The 13,139-nt window shown below is 37.2% G+C and overlaps 2 protein-coding genes across 4 annotated transcripts; one reads left to right on the top strand and one right to left on the bottom strand.

Moving 5' to 3' along the window:
• Positions 1-1,176: 1,176 nt before the first annotated feature.
• On the top strand, positions 1,177-4,507 carry LOC108847403 (inactive TPR repeat-containing thioredoxin TTL3). The gene is made up of 8 exons (XM_018620634.2): positions 1,177-1,296; positions 1,491-2,434; positions 2,522-2,717; positions 2,946-3,127; positions 3,210-3,543; positions 3,626-3,821; positions 3,907-4,013; positions 4,101-4,507. The coding sequence occupies exons 2-8, from the start codon at positions 1,599-1,601 to the stop codon at positions 4,248-4,250; spliced, it is 2,001 nt and encodes a 666-aa protein (XP_018476136.1). The 5' UTR covers positions 1,177-1,296; positions 1,491-1,598; the 3' UTR covers positions 4,251-4,507.
• A 73-nt stretch (positions 4,508-4,580) lies between these two features.
• LOC108847404 (14-3-3-like protein GF14 mu) lies at positions 4,581-6,485 on the bottom strand. Of its 3 annotated transcripts, none has more exons than XM_018620636.2 (7): positions 6,285-6,485; positions 5,871-6,177; positions 5,701-5,788; positions 5,510-5,619; positions 5,266-5,414; positions 4,948-5,009; positions 4,581-4,862 (listed from the first exon to the last, which is right to left on the bottom strand). In XM_018620636.2, the coding sequence occupies exons 1-7, from the start codon at positions 6,355-6,357 to the stop codon at positions 4,860-4,862; spliced, it is 792 nt and encodes a 263-aa protein (XP_018476138.1). In that variant the 5' UTR covers positions 6,358-6,485; the 3' UTR covers positions 4,581-4,859. The 3 variants fall into 3 exon arrangements, with proteins under 3 accessions (XP_018476138.1, XP_018476139.1, XP_018476137.1); XM_018620637.2 differs by having other exon boundaries at positions 4,948-5,006; XM_018620635.2 differs by lacking the exon at positions 4,581-4,862 and having other exon boundaries at positions 4,939-5,009.
• Between the last annotated feature and the right edge of the window lie 6,654 nt (positions 6,486-13,139).

Below are 13,139 nucleotides of genomic sequence, written 5' to 3'. Positions count from 1 at the left end.
GGCGTTCTATTCGTCTCTGTTCCTCTTGAACTATCAATAACAGTAAGATAAGACGCTTCTTCATGTTCTGATAATATTGGTGATATATCTCCAACCTGTTTTGAAAAGTTTGACATCAGACATATTATTGATTTTTATGATAGTAAATGTCATAAATTCGTTAACCTAGAAATGGATGATATAAAGTTAGACAGATATGCAGTGTAGATGGGAGTTAAGCTGGCTTCAAATAGCCTCAAGCTCAAAATATTAGATAATGTAGATGGTAGTATTTATAGTAGAATGAAAAGTCAGTGACAGTACGGATATTCTAAAGGAATATATCCTCGCTAATGATATATTATAGGAGCATATCGCTTGAAAAATATTTGGTTTAAGATTCGAAAACATTTTGGTTATCGACTGGAACATAACTTTGCGATCTCACGTGATCTTCTGTGATTGAAGTCGAGAATATCTCGAGTAAACTGGGTATCAATTAATTGTAAAGCTATAAACTGGACCTTATTTTAAACAAATACATAGCTTTTTAGAGTTTGGACCCATTAAAAAAATTAGCATGCGTTATATAATTCAAAATTTGTCGTATATCAATACTAACATATAAATATAATGACTTAAGAGGCATGGATGTATATTTAAATTGTTCAGAACAATATGCTTGGCTTATATCAATTATATAGTTTCGTATTTTAGTGTTGATAGCATTAAAATAATCTATCAAATTTTCATTACACCAATAGGCAATAGATGAGACTAATATGAATAGGGGTCCATTAATATTGGTTTAACAGGTTCACGTAGAAATAGGTGACGTATATATAAATGATAAGCTAGATATTAGGTAGTTTAGGTGGTCCTTATTTTATTTCCTAAACTATCCTTAATGAGATTTAATTTTTAAGATAAATCTGATGGCACAAAAAATAATATACCATGAAAATTAAGGGCAAATTCATAAAAGGGATCCTGATTTAATTTTATTGATTTAGAGTAAACGTATATTTTAAGTAGTACATTTAACAAAATACAATGTACATATACATACATTGATCATTCGTTTTCCTCAACACGAAGCAATATATGATAAATATTCCAAATAATCTAAAAGTATACGAAAAAATGTAGATAATAAGTTTGTCTTCGAATAGTGTGTGTACAAAACTCAAAAGTCAAACTATTTGTCCTCTCAGCGACAAGCAGCCGTGAGGACACGGGCGTAAAGAGAGAGAGATAGTGATCGTGATGAACAGGCGTTACAGGCGGCACAAGAAGATCAATGTCATAATTTCAGAGGTAGGGAAATTTGTAATCTGTAAAATTAATCAAGGTTAATCACATTCATAAACAAAAAAAAACCTATATTATATGATTTTTTTTTAATTTCACCTTCATTCTTTGCTTCTTCCTTTTCTATTTATTACAAGATCTGTCTTTATTTTTATTTTCTTCTCTCACTCTCTCTCTCTCTCTCCTTCTCTTTTGAACAGTACTTGTTTCTCTTTTAGCCTCGGTGGTGAGAGAGTGTCTGACTTTCTGGGAAGAAACAAGAAGCGCTGAGGGGGAAGGAGGAGAGCCAATAGATTCAAAGTACGAGGATGTCTCATTCTAGAAGGCTCTCGTTAGAACCTGCCATAGACTCAACTGCAAGAAGCTTTCGTGACTCATTGACTTTACAGAGAGGCGATGACTTCAACAAACCAGACTTCCGCGAACTCGATCTCGGTTCTCCCGTTTCCACCTTAATGCCACGTGTCTCCTCCTCCTCCTCCGCTGCGGCCACCCCCACCAGCAGCTCCGGCTCTTCAGGCTCTGTTCCCGACAAACCGTCGGTGAAAAGCCACTCCGGCGAGATAACAAGATCCGGAATGCCGGCGACCCGGAATCTTAAACCGGGTCACAGGAGATCCTCTTCCACCGGAACGCCGTTGATCTTCTCCGGCTCTAGCTTCTACTCCGGAGCGAGCCACAGCTCCGGCGCGACGTCAGCAGCGTCTCCGTCCCCAACCGTATTACCCGCCGGCAACATTTGCCCGTCGGGTCGGATCTTGAAAACCGGAATGGCGACCCGGACCTCGACCAGAGCCGAGACTCTATGCACCGGAACCGGAAACTACGGTCACGGAAACGTCGTACGAAGCGGCGGAGGAATCGCCGGAAAGACAAACCACGCGGCGGCGAACGGCGAAACTCCGGAGGAGTTGAAAAGGTCGGGGAACGATATGTATAGAAGAGGAAGATTCACCGAAGCTCTGTCTCTCTACGACAGAGCGATCTCGTTGTCACCGGAGAATGCTTCTTACAGAAGCAACCGCGCGGCTGCTTTAACGGCGTTAAGACGGTTAGGAGAAGCCGTTAAAGAGTGTCTCGAAGCCGTGAGGGTGGACCCGTCTTACTCCAGAGCTCACCAGAGACTCGCTTCACTCTATCTCAGGTAAATGAATCTTTTGCGTGTTTGTAAGTTTAATAAAGATTTGAGACTTTGTGATGAATTGATTTCATCTTGTGTGGTTTGGTTTAGATTGGGAGAAGCTGAGAATGCAAGGCGTCATCTTTGTTATTCCGGTCAATGTCCTGACCAAGCTGATCTCCAACGGCTGCAGACGCTGGAGAAGCATCTCCGGCGTTGCTGGGAGGCTAGGAAGATCGGAGACTGGAGAACCGCGATTAAAGAAACCGATGCAGCCATTGCAAACGGTGCGGATTCGTCTCCTCAGGTCAGAGATCATCGACTTAGCATTTGCTTGTAACTATTTTAACTTGAGTGCAAAAGCCTAATACGGTGAAGCCACCAGGATTCGAAAACCGGCCACTGGAATTAACATTAGACACGTGGCAATACGTGACTAGTCTGGAACACTTATTTGCGGCCATGATACCTCTGTATAATTCAAAAAAAAAAAAGATTTTTACTAACATTGATGTTTTGTATTTGATTGTAACAGCTTGTAGCATGTAAAGCTGAAGCCTTGTTGCGTCTTAACCAACTAGAGGAATCAGATTTTTGTCTATCTTGCATTCCAAGACTGGATCATCATCATCATCAATCACAGGCCAAACTCTTTGGTATGGTAGCTGAAGCTTATGTGCTCTGTATCCAAGGTCAAGTCGATATGGCATTAGGAAGGTGAGAGAGCTTTTCGAAACTTGCTGTGTTACTTTGATTGATTCTATTCAGTGAGTGAGTAGAGATGATAGGTTTGTTGCAGATTTGAGAACGGTGTTGTAAAGGCAGAGAGAGCTTCAATGCTAGATCAGACCAACCCGGAGCTCCTGTCGGTTTTAAACAATGTCAAGACGGTTGTTAAGGCGCGTACTCGTGGTAATGAGCTGTTTAGTTCGGGGAGATACTCTGAAGCTAGTGTAGCTTATGGAGACGGTCTTGAACACGACGGTTCCAACTCGGTTCTGTACTGTAACAGAGCAGCGTGTTGGTATAAGCTCGGTTTGTGGGAGAAGTCCGTTGAAGACTGTAACCAAGCGCTTAAAATCCACGCTAGTTACATTAAGGCACTTCTAAGAAGGGCTGCTTCATACGGAAAGGTAAGTTTTTAAACAAGTTAGTAACTGAGTTTAGTAGTGTGTGTGTGTGTGTTTGAGTGAAAATGTTGGTTTTGAAATATAGCTTGGTCGATGGGAAGATGCGGTTAGAGATTATGAGTTTGTGAGAAGGGAACTACCGGGAGACAGTGAAGTTGCAGAGTCACTGGAGAGAGCGAAACTCGCGCTAAGTCAAGAGTCCAAAAGCTTAGGATTCTTCAATAACGAAGTTGGAGCAGTTTCAACTTTGGATAAGTTCAAGAACTCAGTTTCACTTCCTGGTAAAATGTTTAAAAGAGCAAACGATTGTGTTGTGATCTTCTTTATATGTCTTGCTCAAGAGTGGAAACATTCTTCTTCTTTCAGGTGTCTCTGTGTTCCATTTCAAATCATCATCAAACCGAAAATGCGAAGAGATCTCTCCTTACGTCAACACTTTATGCCTCCGGTATCCATTAGTACATTTCTTCATGGTAAGACCACACTTGATACCACAGTTTCTTGTCAAACTCATGTAACTCTTAACAATGTTCTAACCGAGAAAATGTAACTGTTAATAGGTGGATGTGGAGGAGAGCTTGGCATTGGCTAAGGCAGAGAGTATCAGGAAAGTTCCAACGTTTAAGATGTACAAGAACGGAGACAAAGTGAAGGAGATGATATGTCCGAGCCACCAGTTTCTCGAGGACTCTATAAAGCAACTCTTATAGTTTGATAAGCCCATCATCATCATTCTCTAATTCATTATAATTTGATCCCAAGAGCCTTTATTGTTTCAAGACTTGAGAGAAGATATCTTATGAAAGATAGGGGGAAGAGCTATTCTATCATTCAACAAATTGTTCATTATTATTATTTTTTTCTATATAACTTTTTGGAGTTTGACTCTGCTTGATTTGGCTATGTTGCTAAACTGAGTCAATGTTCAGAAATGTATTCAAGAAATGCAAGCTTCATTATCAGTTCATGTTTCGCTTGTGTTTTATATAGGTACAGGTAAGGTGTTTTGCATGCTATTAATGATTAAAGAGCTGTGAAAGTAACTGAACAGAGTCATAAGAGTGGATCCATAAGAGTACATAGTGAGAGAGAAGAGCAATGGTTGAAGAAGACAGTACTGAATACAAATCACAAATAAGAAAAGAGTGTCTTGAGAAACAAGCATACACTCAAACCAGAGAGTACAATATATAGACAATAATGATACTAGGAAACATAAGAACTATAGGTTTTTGGCTATTATTCACCGCACATTCAGTTGTTCTTGAAACATGTTTGTCCATTACTGCTGCTGCTGCGGGTGCACACATATCATCAGATCACTGCATCAAGGAGCAAAACAAGATCTGTTATTAAAATAAACTTGGTCTATATTCACCACAAGGAAGGAAATATCTTCTAGTTTACCTCTGCGTCGTCTTCACCTGCACCGTGTTTAGCAGAACCGTTCGTCTTATGTGCATCATCTACTGCAGATATATGCAAAAACAAACAGTTGAAATCAGCATCTAAATATGAATCATTTATGAAACAGTGCAACATCTTCCGGATGTTACTTCAACTATCTAATAATCAAACATGTTCATGTCTTAACTTCATAGGTTTCAAGCAAAGCAACACCACACAAAGGAATAAAGAAGAAACAAAAAACACAAACAAGAACCATTGTAGGACATCAAAAACATTATAGTTTAGGACTATGCTTAAGTACAGAACAACCATCACCTCCTTCTTCAGGGATGTCAGAAGTCCACAAGGTCAGATTGTCCCTAAGGAGTTGCAAAATCAAAGTGCTATCTTTGTAAGATTCCTCATTCAGACTGTCAAGTTCTGAGATTGCTTCATCAAACGCCTGCTTAGCAAGCTCACATGCCCTGAACAGACACAAAAATAAATAAAACAAATCTCAAACCCCTGAAACAATAAAACAAGTCTTTTATGTTCTTAGTAATAAAAAAATATCTAAAACCTTTCAGGTGAGTTCATGATCTCATAGTAGAAGACAGAGAAATTCAAAGCCAATCCCAATCTGATAGGATGTGTAGGAGGAAGCTTAGCCTCAGCAGAAGTAGTAGCAATCTGTAAAGCAAAAAATAAAAATTAAAAGTAAAGCTACAAAAAAAAAGACTATATGTATTAGATAATTCACAAGTGAAACACCTCATAGGCTTTCAAAGACTGATCAGCAGCCTCTTTCCTCTCATCCCCTGATTTAAACTCAGCAAGATAGCGGTAATAATCACCTTTCCTGCAACAAACCAAACAAACTCTTCAGATACATATAAGACTTAAACGATCTTTAAGTTTTAGCATCAGTTAAAGAGCATTACATTTTGTTGAAGAAGACGGTTGATTCACCCTCGGAAGCAGATGGGATCAGATGCTCATCTAACACAGACATTATGTCAATGCATATACTTGTGAGCTCCAACTCAACCTTCTCCATATAATCTTTGATCCTCTTTACATTAACATCGTTCCCTTTCACTGCTTCTTTCTGCTCGATCGACGAGAAGATCCTCCACGAAGCTCTCCTTGAACCGATCACGTTCTTGTATCCAACAGAGAGCAAGTTCCTCTCTTCCAACGTCAGATCAACGTTCAACTTCGCGAGGTTCTTCATCGACTCCACCATCTCTGTGATAAATAAATAATCACACTTTCAATACATATCTGGAGACCATATCGAGAGCCTTGAGTCCAACGATAAGATTCATAGAAACCATAAGAAGAAGATTCTTTACCTTCATAGCGCTCAGCTTGTTCAGATAGCTTTGCGAGGTAGACGAAAGTATCACGCTCTTTTGCAGATTCCATGGATTTTAGAAATCAAAAGTATCAAATTCTTCAAGCTTTTTTCGACTGATCCGACCAGACGAAAGACAGAACAGAGAGAGAGAGGAGGTCTTTGAGCTGCGCGTAGGGACAAAACCGTAATTAACGCGGGTTTAGTGGGGTAGTTCGTGTCTGTAAGTGATTTTTATATCGTTAAAATATTCCTTGTGGGTACCACTGGTTCTTCTCTGCACCAACTAGATTATGACATGTCATCGCTGCTATCTACCAGTCCACTCATTTTAATAGTTCTTTATCTTCTCCCATGACAATAATTAATATATATATTCTCATTCCGTAGATTAAACAAAAAGAAAATTGCTTCTTTTGTTTCAAACGTTGAAAATCTTAATTGGCAATTTCACATTACACATCTTAGATCGTAATCCCTAGACTACTCTTTAGGTCATAATTGGTGCTAAGAGAGAAAAAGTTAGAGAGAGAAAATCCGGTGAGAAAATAGTCTCCGGTCGACGGAGTGAGATTCCACAGCCACCGTCGGTCCGGTTTTACTTTTATTTCGTTCTCTTTTGCGTTTCAGAGTTTGTATAAGAGTGTATTCTTTTGCTTCCGACATCGCATCCTTTTCGCGGTGGGTATTTGGCTCTGGTCTTCGACGTTGCACATATCCGTTAAAGATGAACGGTCGGCTTAAGCTTCCGCGTCGTCTAGTTTTTCTGTAGTCGACGGCGACTCTGTTAGGGTTTAGTTGTTTCTGTTTGGTAACTATCCTATGGGTGAGGCTTCGCTTCAGGATGAGATCTCGGTTCCCAATTGAAGCTCTCTGGTGAAGGAAACAATGGTGATGAAGATGAAAATGTGATTTCGATGGCTGTGGATTAGATCTCGGATTATACTCGATGAAGCTCTCCGTGAAAAGAGCCAGACGAAGATTACGAGGTAGTGGCTACAGCCTCGGTGTGCTCTTGATTTAAGCGCATGCGGGCTCCGACGAAACGAGGCTTCCGGCCGTGTTTGCCGACGTTGATGCAGAGCAGTGTCGGTCGAGGTGTTGAGGGCGTGATACGTGTCTCCTCGGCGTAGAGGATTGCAACACGTGGATCAATGTCGGTCCTGGCTTTTGGATTTAGATAATGTGGACTTTAGGCACAGTTTGTGTTTGTGGTCAGTTTTTGAACCCTGTGCGATTTATGGGTTTGCGATTTTTGTTATAATTGGTTTTTAACCCTGTAATCATGGGCTTTGGATCTTCTTTTAATAAACATTTGAAAAAAAAAAAGATCATACTTCCTAAATTTTGATAGGACTTTTATTTTTACAATTTATATATATATAATTTTCTCGATTAGAAATAAAATACGAATATTTCATTAGGTTTTGTCTAAGATTAATCCTAAATATTAGATTTTGCTTGATGTTTTATCAGTCTATCCTATTAAGTTCGAAAAAAAATATATCTATATTAGATTTTACTCTTAGCTTTGCTTTTGCTTCAAATTTTATGTCAAAAAGAAGAAGAAAAAGCTTATCAGAAACAGATATTGAAAGTTCAGGAGTAAAATAGGCCCATGAATATGTTATATTTACCCACGTACATTCTATTCTACACAACGCAGACCAATATGAGCAGCTGATCGGGTAAGTAGACAGGTTGGATCGAAATGGATTGCAATCTGATTAAATTGTATCGGGCCCGTATAAGGAAAACGTACCGTGAGGTTTGGTATTCTTTTGTGGATCAACCCCACTTTGACAAAGTATAGCTGTCTATCAAAACTTTTTTTTTTCCTTCTGAAAATTATATAAATAAAAGGTTCCATACAACTACAAGCTTCGAAAGGCAACACAAACAACCCACCATAACAAAAACAGAACAAGGGTCACAGCAAGATCTGAACCCCACCAACAGTGGCAGACCTGTGTCATATTTTTTTCTTAATTCACGATAAAAATGTTACATAGAGCTTCGAACTTGGTTAAGGAGTGTCAAACCCTTAACAAATACCAGTTGAACTGATGATTCTATACGATTTTCAATACAGAAAGTAACAATTATTTTTATCATTTTACTTGTATCAACTGACACCCCAAATTCTTTACTGGGTCCGTATCAGCCTACCAACGCCATAAAAACATCTCGTCTACCCGACCATTGAAGGAGGAAAGATTAAAGGAACCGGTTTTAATTAACAAAAAAAATAAAAAAGTCATTTTGGATGACCAATCGCCAGATAGAATTGACTCTTCCATTGTCTAGTCACGCTTTGAGCAATAAACATTGCTCCTCTATTTTCTTCCACCTACACCTTCCTCAATTGATACTCCTCCAGTAAAACAATAGTATGTTCAGTTCATCAACCTGATATCTTAGAGCTGGCCGTTGTGAAGACTTCTTGACTGCGAAAAAATATCTCTAAAATCTTATGCAAAGATGATTTATTATAATGAAGACTCGTCATACTCTCTATTGCTCAAAGAATAGTAGTAAGATGAGCCTCCTCCAGGTTGTAATGTCTGAGAAAGCTCTTCTACTATGTATTATCACCACTTTGTGATTCCTAACCACCCATGCTACCCCCATCCGCCTCGTTTGCTTTTCCCACTCGAAGGCAACATTGCACATCAACCAACCTTGCAAAGGAGGAGGGCTCCATCTACGTGTCCTTTGCACAACTTTGCACTCAATTTCATTTGAAACTTCAGTTTCCACCAATTGCACCAAGAACCACTCATCATACTTCTTTCTAGCCTTCTCAACAATTTCTTCAGGAAGCCTTTACCATTAAACAACAGGTCGTTTCTGCTTTTCCACAGAAACCAAATCACCCATGGCCAGGCTCTTTTATGCTCTGATTCTCCTCTCCTAGATATTTTAAGATTAAAGAAGGCCATCAAGAGGTTCTTGATCAAGAACCAGTAAGTTGACTGCACCCACATATTTCCACTTCTGTTATGCTTCCAGTAGAAAGAATCCTCACGAGCAATCAACGGTTGATTAGTAGTAATCAAAGCCACATCCCCTGGAACGAAGATGTCTCGCAGCTGTTGGATATTCCATTTTCTCTTGATATTATCAATTAAAGTGTTGACCTTCAGGTTTACATCAAACGTAACATTCTTCCTTCAAGGCTCTCTCATACCCACACCCGGATCATCAATCCATTTGTCAAGCCAAATTCTAGTATTGAGTCAATTTCCTACCTGTCCTTTCAACCCTCTTTGTAACAAGTCTCTTCCAAACAAATGCTCCTCCACGCAAAGGATGGTCTCACTCCCATGGGAGCTTCCCAGAAGTCAAGAGTGCGAAAAATTATCGGCTCTTTAAAAACATGGACAGCAAGCACTCAGATTGGTTAATGATCTTTCACCCCTTTTTAGCTAACAGAGCTTGATTGAAGCTTTCCATATCCTTGAAGCCTATTCTACCAAGAGCCTTAGGAAGACATATTTTGTCTCACGATACCCAGTGAATCTTCTTGATATGCTATGTTTCACTCCACCAATAGTTAGCCATCAGGCTTTGTAATTTTTTTTAATGACAGTCTTAGGCAATTTGAAACAAGACATGGAAAACACAGGAAGAGCCGATGCAGTTGTTTTGAGTAGAACCTCCTTTCCTCCCTGTGAAATTTTGTGCAGGAACCGGCTACCCAACCGACATTGGGCCCTATCTTTGAGGTACGATAGCAGCTCTTCTTTGAAACATGAGAAACATTTAGGAAGGCCCATATATTTGCTAATTTCCCCTTCATTGAAGATTCCAAAATGTTTTGAAGTTCTGCTCTGATGTTTCCAGGGATCTTTGCATTGAAAGTAATTGATGAGTTGTCTATCAAAACTTATTTATGTTTTGGTCTATCGAAATTTCTCTACCAATACGTAGCATTTAAAATCATATCTGTATTTGACCAAGAAAAGTTTGTATGTTTTTTCTGTAAATATATTTACAAAATGTATTAGAATTGTTTATTGTATTAGAAACACATTTTTGAAACACAATTTACAATAACCAATTCTAATACATTTTGTAAATATATTTACAAAAAATTATAATATAGGCAGGCTTTTAAATGCTAGGTTTTGGTAGTTTTTAAATGCAGGGTTAGCAACTCAAGACAATGGATGAAGGTGATGGAAATTCAGAATGGCAATGGGATTGTCACATACCTTTCATCAAGCATGATGTCTATTTTCATTGATGGGGCTAAGTGGATTTAAGTGTTTAATCTACTTAAGCAGTTGTGGTGTATAAATTGAAGCTTATGCAGGTTTTAAGAAGATCATGAAGGGACTTCAAGCTAAGCTCAAGGTGGAGCTGGGAGAAGTGAGAAGAGATAAGAGAAGACAAGGAGATGCAGAGGATGAGCAGGTTTGCTCAAGTTTCAGGATATGTCGAGCACAAAGGAAGGGTTATGGACTTGGACCAAACAGGTGGAGATTTGTGAGGTTTGGTCAAGCCCATCGGACTTGTTCATCGGCTGGGCCGAGTTGCACAAGTTACGCGTGGACAACCTATGGGCCTAATCGATAATGCCCATGAGGTTAAGTGCTGACAATACAAAGAAGGAGAGATCACGACAGAGATCTCTAAGCTAAGCTTCTGGGAGGCAGCAGCCTCAAGCATCCAGAGAGAGCTTCCATGGCGTCTCTTAGAGAGATAGAGTAAGCTAGAGATGATATGTTGTTCTAGTCTTAGCTCTTAGCCATGTACTTCTCCTGTAATCTCTTTATACTCTTTAGGGTTTGCATACCCAGGAACAGAGAGAGTAATGATCTTGTAAACCACATCAGAGGTATTTTCCGATATTTCATAGTGGATGTTGTGGATCCTGGATCCACCCCAGATGTAGTGTGATGCGGCCGCGAACTGGGTTAAAGATCAAAGGGACCAGGGGATGCTACGAATCCCCAAGGAAGTCTTGTTAGAGTTACGATTGACTCTACAAGTGGTATCAGAAGAATCACGAATTCCGCAACACTATTTCTATGTGGTCTCCATGAAGAGTATAGAGATCACTTGTTTTTTCGACTGTCATTACTCTCTATATATTTGGACAGGTCTTGTGGTGAAGCTAGTGATTTCCAATGCCCCTCATTCGTGGCCAACTCTGATTCAATGGCTGACCTCAAATCTGGATACCACCTTGAAGCAGGGCCGGCAAAGTATATGAGAAGGTAAGTGTGATCTCTCCAGGGTCCATACCAATTTGTTTTTTGAAATTTTATATTCAGTTTACATATATAATATTACATTAAAATAAATATAATGTAACAAAAATATAACTATGTAAATTAAATTAATTTCCGCAATGTTTAAATAAAAAATATATGTAATTTTTTATTTTAATTTGGTTTTTCAAAAATTTAATAGTTATACTGTCAAAAAAAAATTTTGTTCTGAAAATTTAGGGTTAAAAAAAAATTTGCACTAGGGCCATCATAATATTGAGCCGACCCTGCCTTGAAGTTAGCTATTTTTTAAGTTTGGCAAGGCTTAAAATGACTCCTCACAAGACTTTTAATTCCTTGATTTCTCTGCTATGAATCAATGACACTACTCTGGTAAATCTTGGACGTTTTACTGGGGTTTGGATCCAGCAAATCTGGTCGGGAGATTAGATCCCAAAGTAGAGTCGAATTTATTCTGCTGCCTCTTTCCTTTTCTTTTTGTACTAACTTGCTGCCTCCTTTATATTTTCTCTTATCAATGAAAGCCCTTTAACATTTTTATGTTAGTCTTCCAAAGATTTAGTTTATTTATCAAATTTCTTCTATTTATTAATTTGCTTTTAGCTAATTTACTTAATAATTATTTCTATTTTATTTTGAAAGAAACATATTTTGGAAATTTTGAAACCTTTTTGAAAATTAAATAACTAAAATAGTGATTTGACATTTTTGGTGCTTTAAAATAATATGAGGATATGTTCAATTATTTATAGCCTAAACATATATATATATATTATGTTATTTGTGAATATTTTCAATAGCATATAATCCAAATTTTAGAAATCATGTATTATAAATTTATATAGTTATAGTTTTTTGGAAGTCTTACATTTTTAAATTAATTATTATTTTTATAATTATATAGGGTAAATTTCGAAAAATTATAGATACTAAATTAATATAATTATAAATTTTACTTTGTTAGTTACCTTATAAAATATTAAATTTCTTATATTAAATTCAAAATATTATTACATATATTAAAATAATTTATTTATAATGTTTTTGATTTTGTTAATTTACCATATCTGATATTGATTACTATTTAATCTTGAAACAATTTTTTTAGAAACTATTGATTTTTCAAAAATAATAAATTAGAATGATCATTAGTCATATTGTGATGGGAGGTTTTAAACCTTATGTGGTGACACTCTCAATTGCTTATAGTTATAACTCAACTTTTATGTAATATAGTATAATCCAAATTTTAAGAAGTCATGTATTATAAATTTATATAGTTATAATTGTTTGGAAGTCTTTTATTTTTAAGTTAATTATTATATTTTTATAATTTTTAGGGTAAATTTCGAAATAATATTATAGATATTAAATTAATATAATTATAATGTTTTACTTTGTTAGTTTACCTTATCAAATAATAAATTTTATATTAAATTAGAAATAATTACATACACAAACATAATTTATTTATATGTTTTAATTTTGTTAATTTACCATAATATGACATTGATTCCTATTTAATTTTAGCAACAATTCTTTTAGAATAATAAAACAATTCTGTTTTCCTGCACAATGTGGAGTAGTAAAAATTTTAAATTTTTAAATATATT

The sequence above is a fragment of the Raphanus sativus genome, unplaced genomic scaffold, assembly GCF_000801105.2.
Source record: "Raphanus sativus cultivar WK10039 unplaced genomic scaffold, ASM80110v3 Scaffold1316, whole genome shotgun sequence".
Taxonomy (NCBI): Eukaryota; Viridiplantae; Streptophyta; class Magnoliopsida; order Brassicales; family Brassicaceae; genus Raphanus; species Raphanus sativus.
Note: the sequence above shows the minus strand (reverse complement) of the source record. Positions and strands in the feature narration are given on the sequence as shown.

What these genes read in the sequence shown, in the direction of transcription:
- LOC108847404 (XM_018620635.2), bottom strand. Translation starts at nt 6,357, where the DNA reads ATGGAATCTGCAAAAGAGCGTGATACTTTCGTCTACCTCGCAAAGCTA. An exon ending in ACCGTCTTCTTCAACAAAAT is followed by an intron (nt 5,789 to 5,870) that starts GTAATGCTCTTT and finishes GGTTTGTTGCAG; the next exon opens with GAAAGGTGATTATTACCGCT. An exon ending in AGTCTTTGAAAGCCTATGAG is followed by an intron (nt 5,620 to 5,700) that starts GTGTTTCACTTG and finishes TTTGCTTTACAG; the next exon opens with ATTGCTACTACTTCTGCTGA.
- LOC108847403 (XM_018620634.2), top strand. Translation starts at nt 1,599, where the DNA reads ATGTCTCATTCTAGAAGGCTCTCGTTAGAACCTGCCATAGACTCAACT. An exon ending in GTGCGGATTCGTCTCCTCAG is followed by an intron (nt 2,718 to 2,945) that starts GTCAGAGATCAT and finishes TGATTGTAACAG; the next exon opens with CTTGTAGCATGTAAAGCTGA. An exon ending in GTCGATATGGCATTAGGAAG is followed by an intron (nt 3,128 to 3,209) that starts GTGAGAGAGCTT and finishes GGTTTGTTGCAG; the next exon opens with ATTTGAGAACGGTGTTGTAA.